This window comes from Triticum urartu, chromosome 4A (assembly GCF_056163025.1).
Source record: "Triticum urartu cultivar PI428250 chromosome 4A, HENAU_Tu73, whole genome shotgun sequence".
Classification (NCBI taxonomy): Eukaryota; Viridiplantae; Streptophyta; class Magnoliopsida; order Poales; family Poaceae; genus Triticum; species Triticum urartu.
Window position 1 is genome coordinate 71696495 of NC_141876.1, and position 22446 is coordinate 71718940.

The window sequence follows — 22446 nt, forward strand, 5'->3', positions numbered from 1 at the left end:
CTTGTCCCTAAAATTGAACCCGCGTCTTGTTATATCCCGAAAATTCAGATATCGTGCTCCCAAAACTGGCGCCTTCACAACCCGTGCCTTGCTATCCCAAAATTACAACGCGCGCGAAAACTCCCTCCAACTGCCAAATCCCGACACGCGAAATCCCCCTTCTAACCCTGAGCCGAAAGGGCCGCTAGTTCAAATCGATGGGGGGTACTTTTGTAACACACCCTACATTTTGGACAAGCGCATCCCTAAGTCATGCTTCACCCCCTCCCGTCGCCCCCTTTTCGCCATTCGAAATCCCAGGCCGCCATAACCTCTCCGCTCCAGCCACGAAACCCCACCCTCCTTCGTCCGCCACGTCACCGCTGCCCAGCCGGAGCCTCTTCCCTGATGACGTCGTCCACCGCAATAGCTCGACGTCCCTCATCCACCTCCCCGGATGAGGATTCGTCGTCCATCTCGCCGTCCCGCCGGTTCAGCCGCCCCGTCCTCCACCTCCAAGGAGCTACTCCGACGATCCCCTCATCTATCGCGGCTGCTCTATCCCCACAGCACCGCCTTAACCTGCTCCACTGGAACCGCAGAATCCTCACCGACTCCTCGGACGAAGTCGAGGCCTACTCGGCGCCACCAAAGAGGTTGTACACTCATCGCATCGCACCTTCTCCTTAACTCGACCTCCCGGCGCCGACGGTGCTCCATCCCGCACCCCCATGGAGTGGGTACCTTGAAGCCGGCGCCGCGGGCGACATCTCCACGGCGGCTCTCCCCCAGTGTGAGGCCCCTTCGGCGGCAACGTACATACCAGCCAGATCTGCTGCTGCTGCTCCGGCTCTCACTCGCTCGCGCTGCTGCTGCTGCTTCGGCTCTCGCTCGCTCGCCCAGCTGCTGCTGCTCTCCCCCTTGCTCGTGCTGCTGCTCTGCTCCGATTAAGCCACACTTCAGTCGACTGAATCGACTTTTGGGTCAGCCGATTTTCAGGGGATGGGGGGCTCGCCGTAGTTAAGGAAGAACCACCCGTAGCGGGGATGGGGGCTCGCCGGAGAGGTACCCCACTATCTATCTTAGGGTTCAGGGTGGGGGCGGGGGCCTAGAGGGCTGGCCGGGGCGGCGGTGGCGAATTGTTTCGGGGCGGCGAGGCGGCGCTGGGGCCGGCGGTTTGGCCGGTGGTGGCTGGCGGCTCAGGGGGGTGCAGGTTGAAGATGAACTGCAGGCCCTCCCTAAACTACATGTCAAGTGCCTCTCTGCTACCATTGCGTTCAGTTTCGACAGTAGCATTCAGATTCCACAGTAAATTTCAATTTCGATAGTTAAGTTCAGAGTCAAGATTTTTTACCTCATCTATTGTAGTCAGGTGGTTTTTGGTGATGTTAATTTTACATCCATTTTACATCATCTATTGGAGATGCTATTAGAATCCCACTTGAGATTGACGATGTCGGTCTTGTGCTGCTTCAGCCTTGACGTCTTACGGCTCACCGGAGCTGCTCCAACGATAGAACGATCCATCACAACCGAGCAGTGCCCTGGACGCCGTCTATAGATTCCTCAGATCTTCCTCCACACCTCCGACAACCACCTCTGCCTCAACTGCTTCAACGACCAACCCAATGATGCTGAGGTCAACACGGCTACGGCAAAGAGGTTGTACACTTGTTGCATCACTTATTACTATACATTCACGTCGATCCATTAGGGCTATTTTGGTTCAACGGAAAAACATCGATCCACTGGTTATTACCATCACTCTAAATTTCTGCATGCTCTCCTTACATAATCCCACCATATTTTTTTCGTATGCATGTCAGATATTGTACACAGTCATGCTGAACATGTAGAGAAAAAGAGAAGAGTTTTGTGCAGTAATACAATGTCATGCAGACATCGCTCCATGGTGGATTCAATGGCTAACCCTCCCCACCCCTCTCCAGATTGTAATCCAGAGGAAGATATCCGTTCTGAGGCGGATTCAGATGCCGCTGACCACTCCTATTTACCCCCCAAGGTGTTTGCTCTACCTTGGCATGATGATGTTAGTCATATCATGAATATGTTGCCTTGAAGTGCCTACTTTTGACATCATATATGTCATCTGCTTAGTTTAGACATGTTCTGTAATGCCACCTGTTTAGTTTCTATATCATATATGGTAATTATGCAGTCTCTTGTCTTTTAGCCAGCCATAATATATGTGAAATGTGCAATGCCATCCTGTTTAACCAGGCATCATATATTTGAATGATATCTTGCCCATCCTTTTCTTCATTACATTTCCATTTGTCGACAATGTTTGTACATTAAACTACTCTTCCTGTGAATCAGCCATTTGGGTGGGACATGTAAAAATCTGGAGTGAAAACAAGGCCTTCGGAGCAGACAGTGCTACCTCTCGAAGAAGATCTCTTGTTGGGTCCCGATAGCTCCTCAGAGATGGATTCAGAGAGAGATGACCAGTCCTATTCCCCCACTGAGGTGTATGCTCTAACTCGGCATGGTTATACTGCTCATATCATGCATGCGGTGTCTTGCATTGCATAGTTTAGACATCATATACACAATATTCAACACCATGTTCTTAGTTCAAACATCATATCGAATGCCCTATGTTTAGCATATAAATCACATATGTGAATTAAATGACGCGATCCTGATTACTTAGATAACATGTAGGTGAATTATGTCATGCGATCCTGTTTAGTTATTCATCATATCTTTGAATTATGTTATGCTATGCTATCCAGTTTAGATAGACATCATATATGTGAAATTATGTCATGATATCCGTTTTAGTTAAACAATATACATATCAACTATTTCATGCCCTCTTTTTTCCACACTATCTATTGCATCTGTCTCTCATACAATGTTTGTACATTAAACTATGTTTCCTGTTTATCAGCCATTTGAATTGGAGCGGGTGATGCCAGTATCTAACGGACTAAAAACACGGTCTTCAAATAAAACAGTGCTACCTCTTGGTGGAGATAGAACCCTGGTTGTACATGCACAAGAACCAGCCCTACCACACATAACCCAAACTCTCACAGATTGTACCCCTACTGCGATGGACAGAGAATCAGCTTCACCCAATCTAACCCCAACCCCAGCCGATAGTAACCCAGTTCCTGTTGACACAGCACCATCTCCACCAAAGAGCTCCCAAACAAGAGTAGTTAGTAAAGCCGCTCCAGTGCCCAAAGGGCCAGTACTATCACGGCGAACCCCAACTCCACCAGTTAGTACGCCTATTCCTGTGGAGGAAGCACAACCAGCTAGTCGTAGTTTAACATCTATCATATTTGATGTTGTTAAATCGTATGTGCGTATCTTCCCATCTTGGAAATATTATACTGAAGATGAAGGAAAATGCCAGTTGTAGGTGTTTGTCCAGGAGTTATGTGTAATTAATGTTATTCATGGCAATTACTTTGCTTCGTCCCATACATCCTACCTCCATGATGGTTATAATACAGCAAATTTTCCCATTTTTCTCTATAGAGAAGGACCGATTTGGAAACTCGGGATGAGGTAACCTGTGCTAATACCTCTGCTATCTTCAAAAATGCTTGGTGGCAGTATCAGAATTACCTGAAGAAAACGTACTTCACCGGCAAAGAAACTCATCAAATTTCCTTACATTCTCTTGAGACACATTTACTGGACGATGATTGGGAACGCCTTGTTCTGTACTGGTCCTGAACCAAGAATGTGGTAAGGTCTATGAGCTATTTTCTATTTTTAAGTATTATATTCTTGTGTCTTACTGTACTCTGTTCATGTAGAACAAGTGCCTAAACCTGAAGAACAATTGTTCTAATTTAAGATTCCATTGTTATCATAGTTCAAAAAAGCGCTAGGCGTTAATTGTGCATTTTGCCACCGCCTTGCGCTTTACTGACCAAAGCGCATGATTATGCGCAGTTATGCACAGATTATGCATAGTTATGCGCAATGCATTTTGCCAACGCCTAGAGCCTAGGCGTGCTTAAGCGCTCGCTTAGGCGCGCCTTTTTTAACTATGATTGCTTTGCTCTTGTATCACTGTATTTACTCATACAAACTTATTCTTAAATTGAAGGATCCAATCGAAACTCCAATGGCACAGCAGGTATGTTCACGCATGTTTCTTTAACAGGTTTGCTCTTATCAATAGCTCTATTGATTTCAATTTCAATTGTGTATACAGTTGACTTTCATATCATGCACATTACTAGCATCACAACAGAGCCAATAGTGTTGTTGTACATGTAGACCTGTGGTACCATCTGAAATCTTGTTGTGTCGTGTAGTTTCCCACGCTTTGTATTCTTTCACTTCTGCTTTGTCTTGAACTGATATGATTTGAACCGTGTCTCTATTTTGATTTGGCAAGACAATGTAGTGACCATATGACATAGATATATGTTTGTTTGATGCTTTTATTATGTACTAGTACTTGGCAATAGAAGACTTGGTAGTTTACTCCTGTCCGCCTTACTAATGAACTGGTTCACTAAAATGAGTTTCATATACTAGAACATGCTAAACTTGTTATGTGTCTGCTTGTTTCTTCTTTTAGAATGTTGACAGAATATTGGGGAAGAGTGCCTTATTAAGCAATGGTAAAGGAAGTAATGCAGATAAGGTTCAGGATAGTGACACATCCTTGTTGGTCTCTAACAAAGCTGATAAAACAGCTAAGGAAGACTATCTTGAAGACAGCGAGACAACCCCAAAGTCCTGTCTTGGTTTAGTGTTCGAGTTACTGGCCACTACTGCTTGCACAAGCTATTCAAACTCACTGTCTGAATCAGTTCGGTTTCTTGAGTCTCAACTACAAGCTGAAAGACATCGATCAGCTGTGCTGCGACAAGAAGCGGAAGGACTGCGGAAGTCCCTGGAGCATTCAGATGCATACTTTCTGGTGCAACAGCAAGCGTTGGAGGATTTTAGCGCCAAACAGGACAAAGCTAATCAGCTTGCTAAGCTTATTGCCAGCATGGTGGATACCCAGGATAACGTTTCTTGAGCTCTTCTGAAGTTGTTTTAGTTATGCTCTTGTTTTGCTGCCGCGTTTATTTGCACTGGTGGCCAATTTTGACGGCCAGTGTATGTAATGTGCTGCTTTGTTCCCTATATTTGCACTGGTGGCGAACTTTGATGCCCAGTGGATGTAATATGTGTAATAGCGGTAATAGGCTAGCGTTAATTGCTTGCTTATTTATTTCCTTATTGTCTTGTTTAGTTGTTTGCTTGTAGTCACTGCAGTTCTTTTTCTGTTTTTTTCTAGTGGCCACAATAGCCTGTTTTTGGTAACTAGGCCAAAATAATCATGGCAACACACAGACTGTTGTAACCATGGGCCTCCTGCAGGCCGTATGATCCGTGGGCCTTCGTCCAGCCGTAGGATCCATCGGCCTTCTATACGGGCCTTAGGGTCCATGGGCCTTCTACGGGCCGTAGGGTCCATGGGCCTTCTACGGGCCGTACAATCCATGGGCCTTCTATGGGCCGTACTATCCATGGGCCTCATACGGGCCATAGGATCCATGGGCCTTCTACGGGGCGTATCATCATTTCGCCAATCATGGGCCGTACTATTTGTGGACCATAACGGGCCGTTAATAGGCCGTATTTGATAACTCTATGAAAACAGCCCAACGGGTTTTTTTGACATGAAAATGGCCCAACGTATTAACGGTCCGCAAACGGGTCGACTGTAACGACGGGCTGAATTTGGCCCACAAGCAGAGAATGACAGTAACGGGCCGTATGTAACCGAATGTTGCAAATGAACCCAAGAATCAATGGGCCCTGAGAAGGCCGAAAGATAACTTGGGTTGGAAATGGCCCAATGGAATAACGAGCCGTTAATGGGTATAAAGTGATACACTGTTCATTACGGGCCAGTTTCACCACGGGTCGTTAATGGGCCAAGAGTTACAAAGGTCCTCATATGGGCCAAAAGAAGTCATGGGCCACACATGGGCGGGAAGTTAAAACAGGTTGAATCATATTGGACGGCCCAAATGACGCTACTGGGCCTAATTCGGATAGGGCATAACGGGCCTTGGGTTAGCGGGCTGTAAATGGGCTATATGCGAACTGGCCGTTAACAGGCTTTCCGTGGGTCGGCCCGCAACCTTTTGACCAAGTCAAACGGGCTGGCCTTTTCACAGGAATGGGCCTCTGTTGGGCCATGCCACGTGTCGCCGTGTCATAGGCGCCTTCGGTCCAATGAGCGGATGACATCTGTCCCAACGGTGAGCCGACACATGTTTCCTCCAGCCAATGATGATTTTACACGTGGAAAATCCCCATTGGTCGGGGCTGTTAATGGGTTATCGGATCCAAAACCCGACCCGATAGCTTAACGGCGTTCCGTTACGGTGGATGCCACGTGTCGGTCACCCTTAACGAAAGCACTTTTGTGACGCGCGATTTATCGTCATGGAAGTGGACAGTTCCATAATGATAATTTTGGTAATGTCATGGAACACTTCTACGACAGCACAGGTATGACTATCTTGATTCTGTCATAAAATCGTCATGGATGTACATGCATGACAAAAAACGCGACCTACTGTGACAAACACGTATCATCACGGAAGTGTATTTTTTGTAGTGAAAGATCCTGATATATATAGCTAATTGGATGTGAGTCTTCATGAACTATTATTGTTGACATTACCCTTGAGGTAAAACATTGGGAGGAAAACTATAAGCCCCTATCTTTCTCTGTGTCCGATTAAAACTTCATACCCATAAATATTGCATGAGTGTTAGCAATTGTGAAAGACTAAAAGATGGTTGAGTATGTGGACTTGCTGAAAAGCTCTTATATTGACTCTTTCCTATGTTATGATAAATTGCAATTGCCTCAATGACTGAGATTAGAGTTTGTTGGTTCTTAATGAAGTTTATGATTCATACTTGAAATTGTGATTGAATTGTTACTTTAGCATAAGAGACCATATGACAATATATATATATATATAGCCGGTCTATTCTGATAATATTATCAGAATAACTATTCTGATAACACTTCCGTACTGCACTCTCAACGCAAGTGCACGTCATTGTTTGAACCAAGTGTGTTGCAGTACTGAGGCGAGTGAACTTCCAGTGGCAAAAAAACTGCACGCATTGTTTTTTCTGGTACTGTTTTCTCTCTTGTTTTTTAACCGTTTGTCGGAACGAGGCGTGTAATATATCGTTGAAAAGCTATGGATTAGGCGCAACTTCTCCATGTTGAACACTTTTCGAGATTCCTCACGGTTTAAGAGCAGTTTTGAAAATGGGGCAGCCCACAACGAGTGGCAGCGAGCGTTTTTTCACATATTTTTCTAAACCGCTTGTCGGAATGAAGCAAATGATACACCGTTGGATACATATCATCGAGGCGCATCTTTTTAATATCTATTTCTTTCTCTAATTCCTTACGGTTTAAGAGCAGTTTCAAATTTACTAAATCATGGAACTCTGTTTTTTTTGAAATTTTTGCAATTTTCGTTACTGTTTTCGCTCTAGTTTTTTAATTGTTTGTCGAAACGAGGCGTGTAATATGTCGTTGGAAAGCTATGGACAAGGCGCAACTTTCACATGTAGAAATGGTTTTGAGATTCCTTACAGTTTTAAGTTAATTTTGAAAATCGTGTGGCAGACGACAAGTGGCAGCAGCCGTTTTTCGCAAAAATTTTACAAACCGGACATTGAAATGATTCAAATGATATGTCGTTGGAAAGATATCGACGAGGCGCAACTTTTTCATGTAGAACACTCTCTCTAATTCCTTACGGTTTAAGAGCAGTTTTAAATTTACCGAAATGCGAACACTCTGTTTTTCGCGACACCCAAATCGACGTGGGTACTTCATCCGACTGAAAACCGCACTGCATCGGACGGAAAACCACACTGCATCAGACGGGCAAGAGAACTGCATGGTTTCTTTTATTCGAACGTAATTTTTTCAAGGACGAGAAAGTAGAGTGCACTTCACGTCGGGTGTAAATGAACCACAACACTATCAAGAAGTGAACCACTTTATTTTTTTCGCTTTCCATAACAAGTTTTTTGCACTTATGGGATGAACAACATCACACAGCCTACCGCACTGCTTTAGAATGAAAACCGCACTACATCGGATGGGCAAGCGAGCTGCATAATTCCTTTTGTCGGACGTAAATTTTCTTCGAGTTTTTGTTGTATTTTTTTCTAATGTTTTTGTGATTGAGAATGGACTGCAGAAATGAGGGAAGGGAACCACGACATATATCCAAAGTGAACGTCGATGTTGAATGAAGTGAGCTGCATGTTTTTTTTACATCATTGTCGTCTGCTCTGAACCATGGGAGTAGTGCACTGCACCGATAAAAGAAAACCTCTTCGTGGGACAAAAGTGAACCTCTTCGATAAAAAATCATACAAAAAAAATCAGGCAGTAGAAAAATATTTTCACTGCAGCACACAACCATACGAACTGCATGGGCTACATCCGCCGTTGACCTGGTACTCTACGCATTACATACAGGCATACATGTCTGCGACGGAGAAAAATCTATAAAAAATGACACCATACAGGCATATAGGTACACACTCACACACACATACATTGCCGTCCACTACGCCCAATTCAGCACTGAAGCACCATGAGCTATAAACTGCACTGCCAATGCATAACCAAAGCTGAATGTAATAACATTACTTGCACTCGAGAAACTTAGTCAGAGTTTAATTTCTAAAGTTTCTTAACACACAGAAAACTCCAAACTGCACTGCATATCTGGAATGGGTAAAAACTCCAAAGTGCACGGCCACGGATCCAAGCTCTGAATCCGAGCTCAGGCATGTGGCCATGATGCCGCCGCTGTGGAGGGGTGGTGTCGCTGCTCTTCCATCGGGAGTCACCGGCGAATTGCACGGCCATGACGAGCGTACTGCATGACCGTTATGTAAAGGGGTGGGGTTTGCTCTCACCAGTGTCAGGGAGCTGCACGTACCGTGTTGATGAACTGCGCGGTCGCCCCGGGTGCACTGCACGGAGAGGGTGAGAGGAACTGTAGGTAGACACGTAGCGGGGGCCTCGTCGTCTCTTTCTAGAGGTCGTTGATGCCCAGCCAGTGACCTCGTGGCGAGATGGAGCCGCGTGGGGGGAGGGTGTGGCCGTTCGAGATCCCTCAGGACGCCTGGATCCGTCGTCGGAGGGTCGTCAGATGTGGATGGACCTCCTACCACCACCTCACCGGCAGAAGTCCAGTGGAGCACCCCTTGATGTGATCTAGTGGCATGGGGATGAGGCTGCCAGCCGACGCAGTATTCGGTGAACTGCAGGTAGGGGAGGAGTTAGCTGCGGGGGTGACTGTCATGAACTACAGGTAGGGGAGGAGTGAGCTGCGGGGGTGACTGCCGCTGCTAGGGGGAGGCGATGGAGGAGTGGGTGGGAGCACCTGATTTGGATCTAGAGGCAGGCGATGTGCATCCGGTCTCTTCGGCGTGGATCGTAGTGGCTCGATGGGGGTGGGGATGAGAGGATGGGATGCTGAGGCGTCGGGCAGGAAGTGACTGCTAGGGCAGGGTGGGTCCTGGGCGGCGGAGGGAGGAGGAAGTTGGAGCGAGGGTGCTCCTGCTGCGCGATGAAGGTGGAGCGGGGCGAGGTACCAGAGGGAAGAAGAAAGGTGGGCATCAGGGGAGCTTTGCCGCCCATGGCGAGGTCGGGGTGGCCTACCTCATCATGAGGTGCAGGCGCGCGGGAGGGGGGTGCGGGTGCCCGGGATCCGACGCCTGCAGGGGGCATGTCGGCACGATTTGACCAGGGTCGCCTAGATCCTTCACCGGAGCATCGTCGGAGGAGAAGGTGGCGTGGATTGGAGCCGCGTCGCCTGGGAGGATGGGGTGGTCGGGGCGTCGTGGTGGTCGGAGCTCCGTAGTAGTTGGCGGCGTCGGGGGAGTGGGTCGTGGGTGAGGAAGAAGGTAGTCGGGATGGGGTGGGGGAGGTGCAAACGGATAAGGTCTAGACGTGGGGGTGGGGTGGATTTTGTTTTTGTTGGGGCGGTTCAGTTCGTAGGTGGACGCGGCGTGGGGTGTTAGCAGAATAAGCGAAAGTGTCATCAGAATAAGACTCTTAAGGGTGTTATCATAATAGACCCACCCTATATATGTTGCTGCTCTAAGAATGATCATGATGCCCTCATGTCTGTATTTTATTTTTATCGACACCTCTATCTATAAACATGTGGACATATTTTTCGATTTCGGCTTTCGCTTGAGGACAAGCGAGGTCTAAGCTTGGGGGAGTTGATACGTCCATTTTGCATCATGCTTTTATATCGATATTTATTGCATTATGGGCTGTTATTACACGTTATGTCACAATACTTATGCCTATTCTCTCTTATTTTACAAGGTTCACATAAAGAGGGAGAATGCCGGAAGCTGGAATTCTTGGCTGGAAAAGGAGAAAATATTAGAGACCTATTCTGCACAGCTCCAAAAGTCCTGAAACTTCACGGAAGTTATTTCCAGAATATATAAAAAATACTGAGCGCAAGAAGTACCATAGGGGCCACCCACCAGCCACGAGGGTGGGGGCGCGCCCTACCCCCCTGGACGCGCCCCCTGCCTCGTGGGCCCCCCTGGTGGCCCTCTGATGCCCATCTTCTGCTATATGGACTCTTTCGTCAGAGAAAAAATCATAAGCAAGCTTTCGGGACGAGACTCCGCCGCCATGAGGCGGAACCTTGGCGGAACCAATCTAGGGCTCCGGTAGAGTTGTTCTGCCGGGGACACTTCCCTCTGGGAGGGGGGAATCATCACCATCGTCATCACCAACAATCCTCTCATCGGGAGGGGGTCAATCTCCATCAATATCTTCACCAGCACCATCTCATCTCAAATCCTAATTCATCTCTTGTATCCAATCTTTGTATCCAAACCTCAGATTGGTACCTGTGGGTTGCTAGTAGTGTTGATTACTCCTTGTAGTTGATGCTAGTTGGTTTACTTAGTGGAAGATCATATGTTCAGATCCATTATGCATATTAATACCCCTCTGATTATGAACATGAATATGCTTTGTGAGCAGGGACGTCTCCAGGAATTTGGGGGCCTGGGATGAAATACAAAATGGGGTCCTAAAATTTTAAAATTCGTACAACTAAAGAAGTATCCAAGGAATATCTCATATTGCAGTGGACAAATAATACCTCCTGGCTATCCAAGGAAAACCTCATGCCAAAGCATATATATATATATATATATATATACATAAACACTATTCTGATCATGGGATCAGAATAATATTCTGATCACAACCTGACCTGCCCCGCTAGTAGTACGTTGAACTTCCTTGTGAACTAGGTTGAACTTCCGCCAACATTGCCCAAATGGGGCTTGCGATATACCGTTGGAAAGCTATGGACCCCAATATCATGACCCAACTTAAATTTTTGGCAAAATATAAGCGGTTTAAGAGCAGTTGAAAACCGTTTTTTCTTCGCACAAAAAACGTGAATCATATTTTCGATAGCATTTGCAAACCGTTTATCGGAATGAGGCATATAATATGGCGTTGGAAAGCTGCTGCAAAACCACTCCTTCCACATGTTGAAAGTTTTCTCTAATTCCCTATGGTTAAAGAGTAATTTGAAAAAACGTAAAATTTCGTAAACCGAACAGCTGAGTTCGTTTTTTCGATGTCATTTCTAAACGGCTAATCCAATGGAAGCATACGATACGGCGTTGGAAAGCTTATGAAAATGCGCTACTTTTTCATCTGGATTTTTTTTTCTAATTTTGAATGGTTTAAGAGTAGTTTAGAAAATGGTCCAAGTCCTACCGAGTTCGTATTTTCGAGCTAATTTTTTAACCGTGCATCCGAATGCAGCAAATGATATGGCATTGGAAAGCTTGAACAAATGCGAAACTTTTTGGTATGTCTTGTTTCTCCCAATTCTTTATGGTTTTAAGTTAGTTTCGAAAACGGAGAAAAACGTATTTTCGCCGTAATTTCTACAAACTTCATCGGAATGGGGCAAATAATATACCGCTGAAAAGCTACGGAAAATGCGAAACTTTTTCATGTTAATGGTTATGCCTTTATCGCGAAACAGATTCTTCGAAAATGCACCGCGTGAAGAACCTGAACTTCTCGGCGCGTGTACCTGAACTTCACTCTGTTTTTCACGTGATTTTTTTGCTCGTAGGTCTCCATCCACTTCTCGTAACTCTCCATCCACTCACCGGAATTGAGCAAGTGATATACCAGTGGAAAGCTGTTGTAAGCACATAACTTTCCCATGTTGATCGTTTTTTCATACTCGTGATGATTTTAAAAGTTTTTCATCTGAAATTCCTTCAGCGTAGTAGTTGAACTTCATACTGTTTTCACGTTGGACTTCTGTGACGTATTTTCATTTGTAATTTTCTCATCCATTCGTCAGTGTTACACAAATGATATTCTTGTTGTACAAACCTCTCTCACAATAATTTTTTTAACTTTCTCCGACGGAGTACTTGAACTTATAACGACAACAAATTTAGCTTTTGCATTTTTATTCTTTTTTAATACAAAATGCACACCGTGTAGAACGTGAACTTCTCGTAGTTTATCAACCTGAACTTCTCTCGGTTACGTGAAAATATCTAAGTTTTTTATAAATATTAATCTGAATTTTTTAATCCTTTTTTGTGATTTTTTAAGCGCTCCATTTTTAAAAGTTTAACTTCTTGTTATTTTATTTTTGAACTTCTTGCTTCCATTGTTTCATAATGAGGGAAATTTGAGTTTTCTATAATCATCGAACTTCTCCATCTTTTTAATATGGACTTCCTGGGTTTTTTCTTAATCTTTTTTATGAATAAAAATATTTTAAGACACCAAAACAACATTTTTGTGTGTGTTTTTGTATTGGTTTGCATGTCAAAGCACATCATATTTAGAAATTGAACTTCTCCTTTTCTTTTTGTTTTCTTTCAACATTGTTTAGCACGTCCAACCACGTCATCTTTAGAAATTGAACTTCTCCTTTCTTATTGTTTTCTTTCAACATTGGTTTGCACGTCGAACCGCTTCATATTTAGAAATTGAACTTCTCCTTTTCTTTTTGTTTTCTTTCAACATTGGTTTACACGTTGAACCGTGTCATCTTTACAAATTGAACTTCTCCCTTTCTTTTTCTTTTCTTGCATGTTTAAATTTATTTTTGAACTTGCTGAGATAACACACTTGACCTTCTCGAACACAACATTTTGACCTTCGCAAAACATAAATTAAAGCCAAACTTTTGACCTACAAAGCATGTACAATTTTCTCCACTTTTTCAAGAATAAACGTTGAATCGCCCCGTTAGTTTGACATGAGCTTCTGTTGCACATTTTCAAATGGAAGTTTGATTATTCTTTTTCAAAAGCACATTGAGCATTTTTATTATGGCCTGGGCGGTCCGTTTTTTGTTCATAGATGAATTTATTCAGTATGTGGTACACGTGAACTTTAAGAATTTCTGAAATATGAACTTCGCATTCTATTGAAATTCAAGAAAATTACACACAGCAGTACACATACACTTCGTGTGCTACATGTATTTACACAATGACGAATGCACACATCTGAAAGAGCATAAAGTTCTCACACAGAGTTCAAAAATAGAGTGAATTTTTTTCCACAAGAAATGTTGGTCGTTTTTGGTAGGGACCTGTACAGTTTTTCAATTGGTTTGCACGTTGAACCACGTCATCGTTAGAAACCGAACTTCTCTTTTTCTTTTCTTCTGATAAAAACACAACATTATAAAGGAAATAAAAATTCCTTTTTGCAATCCTTTTGCACGGGGAACCATCCTCACATCAAGGAATGAACATACTGTTTTGCAATGAAGATATGCATTTAAAAAAAACACACACACACATATACAATACACACTTGACCTTATGCAACACAACATCTTGACCTTCGCAAAAACAAAAAATTTAATCCAAATAAATCGCGCACTAGTACAAGCACAACAGAACTGCAGGTTCTAGGGAAGTCGCCAAGCGTGGCTGCCGGAAAGGCTCGGCGGAAGGTCAGAGAGAGGAGCCAGGGAAGGTCGCACGTGGAGAAAGAATAGGGAAGCTTTGTTGTTTTCTAATTTTCCCATAGCCTTCACGTTGTGTTCTTGTAGCATTAACATGCAGTAGCACCTCCATGCGTTAGCGAGCAGGACTGCCGGAGATGTTACTAGATACAACTCCAGGTGTGCAGCAGGTCACAGAAGCGTCACGAATGTAGCTGCAGAAATTATCACCAAGCGCATCCAAAAAAGTACAGGGACTGCAACATGGGCACGAGGAGAGAACGACGTGTTCGGTAACCTGCAAATGACCATTTGTATGAATTTTTTCAGATTCAAGCTAGTACCGGTGGAGTATAACAACAAAGAAAACATTGACTACACAACATCATATCCTTTAAACGCCTTCTGTTAAGTACGGTGAACTGCAACAGTCGCTCTGGTCGAACTTGGCATCCATCAGGATCTTATTCTCGACACCGATCTCTCTGTATCTCTGCGCCTCTGTTGAGGACAGGAGAATGAGATAAGGGAGAGAGAAGCATGTGGAGGAAGGGGGAGGCGCACCCCTCCACCATCAAACTGCTCTACTTTTTTAATATTTGGAATACACAATTTTACAAAAAGAAACACAATATGTGGCCACTAAGAAGAAATATTGAAACCAGTAGTTCGATAAAATCAGCGGCTCTCATGTACAACCCAATGTATCATGCGGATGAGCTTCAGGTAATTCCCAGTACATAATTGAAAAGGCTAAGAAAAACTAGTGCTCGCCATATAGCTAGCTACCATCAAGTTTCATGCATTTCAGAAACTCCTCAAACCAGAAATTTTTGGTAAGCTGTAGCTTTTTGAGGAAAGGGCAAGAGAGAGCAAAACCATCATTTTCTTCCAGACTGATGTGACCATTTTTAGCTCTAGCACAATGATCAGCACATGACACACAGTGCCAATATAGTATTTGTGTGGAATAGAAGCACAAGGAATAAGCGACCACATCACTTGAACTGAATATCATCAAAATAAACATACTAGAGAAATAATCTGATCAAAACCCAGGATTATGGCCATATGGTAGTTACAGAGCATTGAATAATAGAGTTTGCAATAATGTTCTTACTTGGAAGGTGCTTGCACCCAAATATGGACTGCAGCGGGAGGATGAGGATATGCATGCCTCTGCAGGCGGGCGCACACACACATGAGCACGCACACATATGATCAAACTGAAGTTGTTCTTAAAAAGCAAGAGGAATTCCAACCATCTTGTTGGACCTTCCACGAGTATTTTGTTTGGCCTGCCCGATGAGTACTATCTGAATAGCCCAAGAAAATCGAGAGAAGTAGAGAGAACGAATGCGTTTATCTTCTTACCTACAGCCGCCGGGGAGGAGACCAGAACATCACCCTGTTTTTCTCCCCCTCATCTCATTCTCGTGTCCTCAAGAGAACATCACCGCCTCCTGTCGTGCTGCAGCACCTCAACGGTACAGTGGGTCGGTGATAGCGCAGGAGCTGGCCGGTGACTCAAGAAGACCAGATGCGACAAGGTGGCAGGACCCGGCAGAGGCGCGCGATGGCCTATGGCGGCTGGTGTGCGGGGAGCCAGGCGCCGCCCCAAATCTTGCCTCCACCAGGCGCGGGGTGGTGGAGGCGTGAGGTGGACGACGTCTGGAGGAGCGGCGGGATCCGACGAGGCGTGTGGGGATTCTGGTGAGGTCGCGCGGCAGGGGACGGGGATCCAGGAGGTGGCGCGGCGGCGGAGGAATCTGGGGAGTGAGCGCAGCGCGCCGGGGAAGATGGCAGCGGTGGCGCGTGGGAGCCGGCCTGGACCCGGCCATGGGGAGGCTCACCGGCCGTTGGGAGGAAGGGGAGGCGCACAGCTGTGGGGATGGCTGCGGCTGGGAATCGAGGAGAATGGGGAGAGGTGGGGAATATGGGTTCTTTTTTTGTTTGGGCTTTTCATTTTTTGTTTCGCTGCGGGTCGGGGAGTTCAGGAACATCTGGCTCGCGTCTTATAAGGGCTGCTGTGATCCAAATATATATATATATGTATAGGACTGGGCTATTCTGTTACCATCCGTTCTTATATACGCATGCGCGAAGAATTCAGTCCACACACCACGCACCATATCTCGAGCCGCGATCCACCACCGCCCCCCTGCTTCCATCCGCCGCCGCCCCTTGCTTCTAGCGCTGGCCCTCTTCCCCAGCGTGCCACTAGGCCCTCCCCCACCGCCATCTTCAACGCGCCGCCGTCGCTAGCCCTCTGCCCAACGCGCCGGGGGCCCTTCACGTCCCATCTCCGGCGACAAGCCGCCCCCGCTGGACCCCGAGCGCGGCCGCCCCTCCGACTATGCTGAGTACGTCAGTCTGTCAGTTCGCCGGTGGGAACCGCAAGTCAGGACCCCATCTTCCACCCCGCCTCCCACCTCTCGGCCGTCGCGCGCCTCCCACCCTCCGACCGCTGCGCGCCTCCCTTCCCCGTCCGCCGCACGCCTCCCACCTCCGGGCCGCCGCGCGCCTCCCTTCCCCTGCCGCCGCGCACTGTCGATGGCGGCATGCCTCATTTCATCGCTCCATGGATCGGTGCTCACCTCGAAGGCACTGTGGACACAGTGGTGCTACTGCATCGCCTCCTTCCCGTGCTTACAGGTTGGCCTCCTCCTTAGCCCCTTCTGCCCCGAGGAGGACAACATCCAGCACAGACCGTTCACCGCCACTACCCCGGGCAGTTCACCACTGTCACCCTCAGCCATTCACCCCTGCTCCCGACTTCCCTTCCATTCCTCAGGTACGTGCACCGCACCCAGCCCGCCCAATTCGGCATTCTGCTATGCCGCTTAGGATTTCTTTCTTGTCTATTGTTGAAATTCCGCTAGCGGTCTGGCTGGAGAGAGGCTACTTGCTTTCAAGGCTTGTCTCGATGCTGCTGCTTGCTGAATTCCGAGGGCGATTAGTGATCTCGGCAGGGGAAAATTGATGTTCTGTTTAGCCTAGTTCAGCTTAAGGAGGAGTGCGTATATAGGAGGTCTTCAGTGCTTTGTCTTATACCACCATTCATGTGGGGAAGCATAATCTAGTCTGTATCATGAAAGGTTAATTTTGCTGCCGCTGGTTGGATTTTGGGGCCTGCAACAGTTTACATCTAGACATTTTCTCCATTTTTGCATTTTATTTTTGCACCATCTCCGTTTGCCTGTATATATACCTGGATGTGCTAATAATCAGTTTGACTGTATCATTTCAGCTAGTTAAAATTTTCTCGGTTCATCTAGTTAAATTGTCCTAGTTCCAATATATTTACTGTGCCAAGAAAAGTCAAAGTATTAGTTAATCATGCTTCCATTTCCTCCAAACAAAAAATGACTCTGAAGATTATGTCTTTCCCCTTGCATAACAACACATGGAATTACTTCTACAAACCCAGCTAGTGTGAGCGACAAAATGGAAATCACAGTACATAAGGAAAAGAATTATGCACCGTGTATCAACCCCCAAGCAACTCACATTTGTTAAAGATGGACTTCTGTCGCATAAACAACAATAACATGCATTCAGGATGTTGTCCATCGTCATTGAATGATTAAATCACACACACACATATGCTAGTAGGTAGCGCTCTTAAAAAGTGAGTTTATTCCTACATATATGTACTAGTGACACTACTCTTGAATAAAATTTCTCCTTTTGCAAAAAGTAGTTTGTGCAAAAAGAAGCAAAAGTCATGTTTACCTGGTCTGCAGAAATGATGCTTGCTAGGAGTTTGTTCTAATGCCTATGTGAACAGAACACTTTTATTTCTTGTTTTCTTTATAATGAGAAGAAACCTTGTGAAGGTTTAGGGAAACAGAAGGGCTCACCAACAAAAGCCACTAAAAAAGTTTAGAATAATATTGGGGAGGATCAAGTGCAAGAATACAAAAAGTTCAGAGTTGAGGAAGCGGAAAAGTTCATAGGCCTCTCATGTTCAAAAACACGTGCCGCTGGCCACTAGAGATGTGCCGCCGCCATTGCCCATCCAAAACCATTGTGCATATTGAGTTTCTTTGTCAAAAGCTTGCATCGATGGCTAACTCCGTACTATTATTTTACCTACTATTATGCTAATGTTGTACTGGTGCTCTTGCTTATTAAGGCATGCATCAATAGTCAATCTTGAACTGGATGTGCTATTCTATGTTCGGTGACTGGAGCGTTTCTTTAATGGATGTGTTCTTTGGCTGAGGAAGTCAATGTTATGTTTTTTCATACTTTCAACAAAAAATATCTATAAGTTCAAAATGTATAACCCTATAAGTTCATTGAAAAATAGAAACAAAAAATAGTGCATGAGCAAGTAGCCGCCCCGCATTGGACGTCAACGTTATGTTGTTTTCATACTTTCAGCTCACATTGTAGCTTTTTTCAGTTCAATGGATTCCAAAAAGGAAACAATTGTGGATGGGTGATGAATCAACTTCCTGTACTATTGTGCCATGAGCATTGGACAACCCCGACCACCGGCACCACTGCTTCCCGACCTCCTGCTTGCATCGCCATCTCCTGGTGGGGCTCTGCCGCCGGAGCACCCTGGCCGTTCACAGCCACCACTCCAGGCTGTTCAACGCCACCACCCCAGGCCGTTCATTGCCAGCAGCACCCTGGATCCCACCCCTCACCCTAGGAGTTTCAGTTATCGAGTGAGTTTTTCAGTCCAACTTGAGCTTTCAGTCCATGTGTCGCTTGTTGTTGTGGCCGGTCTCTAGGTACATAGAGATGTTCCTATTCATGCATGTAGTGCTGCTCCGTTAAATCACTTGTTCATCTTGTTTGTTCCAACCACGCTGGATGCCTAGTACTAGTAGCTTGCACTAGCCTATACATGAGTATCTCAAGCCATTGTTAATAGATGTGAGTAGTACTGATTGTTTTGATTGAGTTGGCGTCTTTCACACCAATTTTAGGTTCCAGATTGCCAAAAGTTCGAAGATAGTGAGATGGATGGGAAACTACCAGACAGAGATGATATTGGACAAAGCAAAATTAGTAAAAGAAAGAAAACGCTAGAAGTTCAACTAGGGTAACTTAAAAAGTTCATGAAAAATAAATATAGAAGTTCAAAGAAGAGGGTCGGAAAAGATTTGGGAAAAGACACACACCAAAAAACATGGGAAAAGGTCAGTTCAAAAAAACTTGCCATAAGTAGTTAAGAGTTTATTTGGAGTGGTTAGCAATTCGGTAACTAGAAAAAGGACACATCAGTTCAATTCTACTTGCCAGAAGTAGTTAAGAGCTTATTTGTTGTGGTTAAAAAATCAAGCTAATTTTCTGTAGTTCTCAGGTTAGAAAAGGTCTCATTTCACTTTGCTAAAGTCCATCCAGAATCTTGTAATCCTATGTGGTCTCTGGCAAGGTATGCACAGAATGATATCTAACTCGATGAGTGTAATGTGTTTTCTCACTTCCAGGCCTGGGGATGTTTTTTCATTTGACATACTTCAAGTATTTTGTGGGTAAGTAAACCAATCATGTTTTGTAGTTCGAAGGGAAACCATAATAAGTTCTAAGGAAATAAATATAGAAGTTCATATTTTGAAACAAATGAAGTATTTGGAAAGTAAAATGAATTATTTCAAATTACATAACTTTTTATCTTTCGTTGCGAATTTGTAATGTTATTGTACATGAACTTGTGCATGCTAATTGGTGGCTATTATGTGTGTGTAGGGTACATCCAACGACAATGAGCAGGCGACAAGTGTAATGATGAGCAGCGGGACGGTGGCATGGATCAGTTGAGTAGGTGTGCGTAGTTCAAGTTCACCAGTATTTGTAAATGCTGGTAGCAATACTAGTATTTACAAATTTGTAACCTAAGAACTCAGCTTGCATCTCGTTACTTCTATGGAAGAACTGACGTAGTAATATTATTGGACCAACCACTAACTTGAGAATTAGACATGGTGCTCAGTGTATTCTCTCAATCTTGGTTGTTCTTGCAGTGCTTATAAGCTTGAAAACTTTGATGAATCCAGCCCGAACTGAATCATGTCGGTGAGTCAGGCGCTGGGCCAACCACTGTCATTTGTCTACCTCCTTCCCGGTGAGCCCATGCTCTTCTGCTCTTGACGCTTGAGCCGCCTGCAATTCTTTTCTCTGTTCAAAAATTCCCAAAGCATCAGCAATTCTTTTCTCTGTTCAAAAATTCCCAAAGCATCAGTACTTCGTATCTGGATACACCATGTTTCTGCAAATTTCCATTATGCTTGTATGTACAAAATGTGTGCATTTACTACTTTTGATTTGTTGTAGTGCAGAGAAGTTACCTTATTGCAGGCTGACCTGGAGGTGGCTCCTCCATGTCGACACAATTACAGGACCAACGTGCTACTGACCACGCAAGCTTCCTCAAGGAGCTCGTGCCCAACGATACTAAAAGGAAAAACTGCTCCAGTTTTGAACTACTTATTCAGTCATGCTATTACTGAGTGAAAAATTGAGTGAAAGTGTATTGCAATTGATCTCTCTTAGACCCTGTCAATCCTCTATCTATCCTTTCTTTGCTTTTTTTTGGTCTGTAATTCAAGAACTTTGACCTTCGTAATTCGGTTTTTGGTTAATTTGTTCTGTTGGAGAACGTTGCAGAAAACAAAAAATTTCCTACGGTTTCACCAAGATCCATCTAGGAGTTCATATAGCAACGAGTGATGGGATTGCATCTACATACCTTTGTAGATCACGCGCGGAAGCGTTCAAAGAACGGGGATGAGGAAGGCGTACTCGACGTGATCCAAATCACCGGAGATCCTAGCGCCGAACGGACGGCACCTCCGTGTTCAACACACATACGGTCAGCGTGACGTCTCCTCCTTCTTGATCCAGCAAGGGGAAGGAGAGGTTGAGGAAGATGGCTCCAGCAGCAGCACGACGGCGTGGTGGTGGTGGAGCTGCAGTACTCCGTCAGGGCTTCGCCAAGCTCTACGGAGGAGGAGGAGGTGTTGGAGAGGGAGAGGGAGGTGCAGGGCTTAGGTGTGGCTGCCCTCCCTTCCCCCCACTATATATAGGGCCAAGGGAGAGGGGGGGCGCAGCCTTGGCCCTTCCTCCAAGGAAGGGTGCGGCCAGGGAGGAGTCCATCCTCCCCAAGGCACCTAGGAGGTGCCTTCCCCCTTTAGGACTCTTCCTTCCCCTCATCTCTTGGCACATGGGCCTCTTGGGGCTGGTGCCCTTGGCCCATATAGGCCAAGGCGCACACCCCTAGAGCCCATGTGGCACCCCGGGGCAGGTGGACCCCCTTGGTGGACCCCGGGACCCCTTTCGGCACTCCCGGTACAATACCAATAATGCGCGAAACCTTTCCGGTGACCAAACCAAGACTTCCCATATATAATTCTTTACCTCCGGACCATTCCGGAACTCCTCGTGACGTCCGGGATCTCATCCGGGACTCCGAAAAACATTCGGGTTACTGCATATACATATCCCTACAACCCTAGCGTCACCGAACCTTAAGTGTGTAGACCCTACGGGTTCGGGAGACATGTAGACATGACCGAGATCGCTCTCCGGTCAATAACCAACAGCGGGATCTGGATACCCATGTTGGCTCCCACATGCTCCTCAATGATCTCATCGGATGAACCACGATGTCGAGGATTCAAGCAATCCCGTATACAATTCCCTTCGTCAATCGGTATGTTACTTGCCCGAGATTCGATCGTCGGTATCCCAATACCTCGTTCAATCTCGTTACCGGCAAGTCACTTTACTCGTACCGTAATGCATGATCCCGTGACCAGACACTTGGTCACTTTGAGCTCATTATGATGATGCATTACCGAGTGGGCCCAGTGATACCTCTCCGTCACATGGAGTGACAAATCCCAGTCTTGATCCGTGTCAACCCAACAGACACTTTCAGAGATACCCGTAGTATACCTTTATAGTCACCCAGTTACGTTGTGACGTTTGGTACACCCAAAGCACTCCTACGGTGTCGATGTACTAGAGTAGGGGTACCCTAGTATCCCGAACTTGTGCACGGGCAGTCGCAGCGTCCCGCGGCAAGGCTTGCCGGGTGACCGCCAAGATCCTCCGTGGTTCCTTTGGAGCCATTCAAGAACAAAGTGTCCAAGCCAAGAAGACAAGACCCCGGCAAGAGGAGCTTGCCGGGAAGGCCACTCAAGGCATTTCAAGGAACTTGCCGCAGCGCACCACGCGTTCCGGCAAGACCCGGTGAGCGACAAGCTCCCGGACGCGACAAGACAACGACCGCGGCAAGGCGCTTGCCGCGGCAAGCCACCTCTCTGCGCCCGCGCTCCAGCACATCCACCAACGTGTTGCTCTGGGGCCCTTCCAGGCGTACGTGGCGGAAGGCTGTGCAGCTAGGGACGTGCGGTGGCAAGCGGCGCTGACAAGATCGCCATCGTGGCGAATGGTG

The 22446-nt window shown here is 45.9% G+C and overlaps 1 protein-coding gene across 18 annotated transcripts; it reads left to right on the forward strand.

Moving 5' to 3' along the window:
- The first annotated feature begins 16151 nt into the window (after nt 1-16151).
- On the forward strand, nt 16152-20629 carry LOC125550725 (uncharacterized). 18 transcript variants are annotated; one of them, XR_015600343.1, is made up of 6 exons: nt 16682-16821; nt 18439-18709; nt 19478-19522; nt 19737-19930; nt 20012-20112; nt 20322-20550. XR_015600343.1 is itself a non-coding variant. In XM_087517816.1 (4 exons), the coding sequence occupies exons 1-3, from the start codon at nt 16384-16386 to the stop codon at nt 20065-20067; spliced, it is 561 nt and encodes a 186-aa protein (XP_087373942.1). In that variant the 5' UTR covers nt 16152-16383; the 3' UTR covers nt 20068-20112; nt 20322-20550. The 18 variants fall into 18 exon arrangements, 3 of the variants coding, with proteins under 3 accessions (XP_087373942.1, XP_087373941.1, XP_048569751.2); XR_015600342.1 differs by having other exon boundaries at nt 20327-20550; XR_007301808.2 differs by having other exon boundaries at nt 19737-19812.
- Nucleotides 20630-22446: the final 1817 nt, after the last annotated feature.

What these genes read in the sequence shown, in the direction of transcription:
- LOC125550725 (XM_048713794.2), top strand. Translation starts at nt 16,384, where the DNA reads ATGCTGAGTACGTCAGTCTGTCAGTTCGCCGGTGGGAACCGCAAGTCA. An exon ending in ACTTCCCTTCCATTCCTCAG is followed by an intron (nt 16,822 to 19,736) that starts GTACGTGCACCG and finishes ATGTGTGTGTAG; the next exon opens with GGTACATCCAACGACAATGA. An exon ending in CGGGACGGTGGCATGGATCA is followed by an intron (nt 19,804 to 20,011) that starts GTTGAGTAGGTG and finishes TTGTTCTTGCAG; the next exon opens with TGCTTATAAGCTTGAAAACT.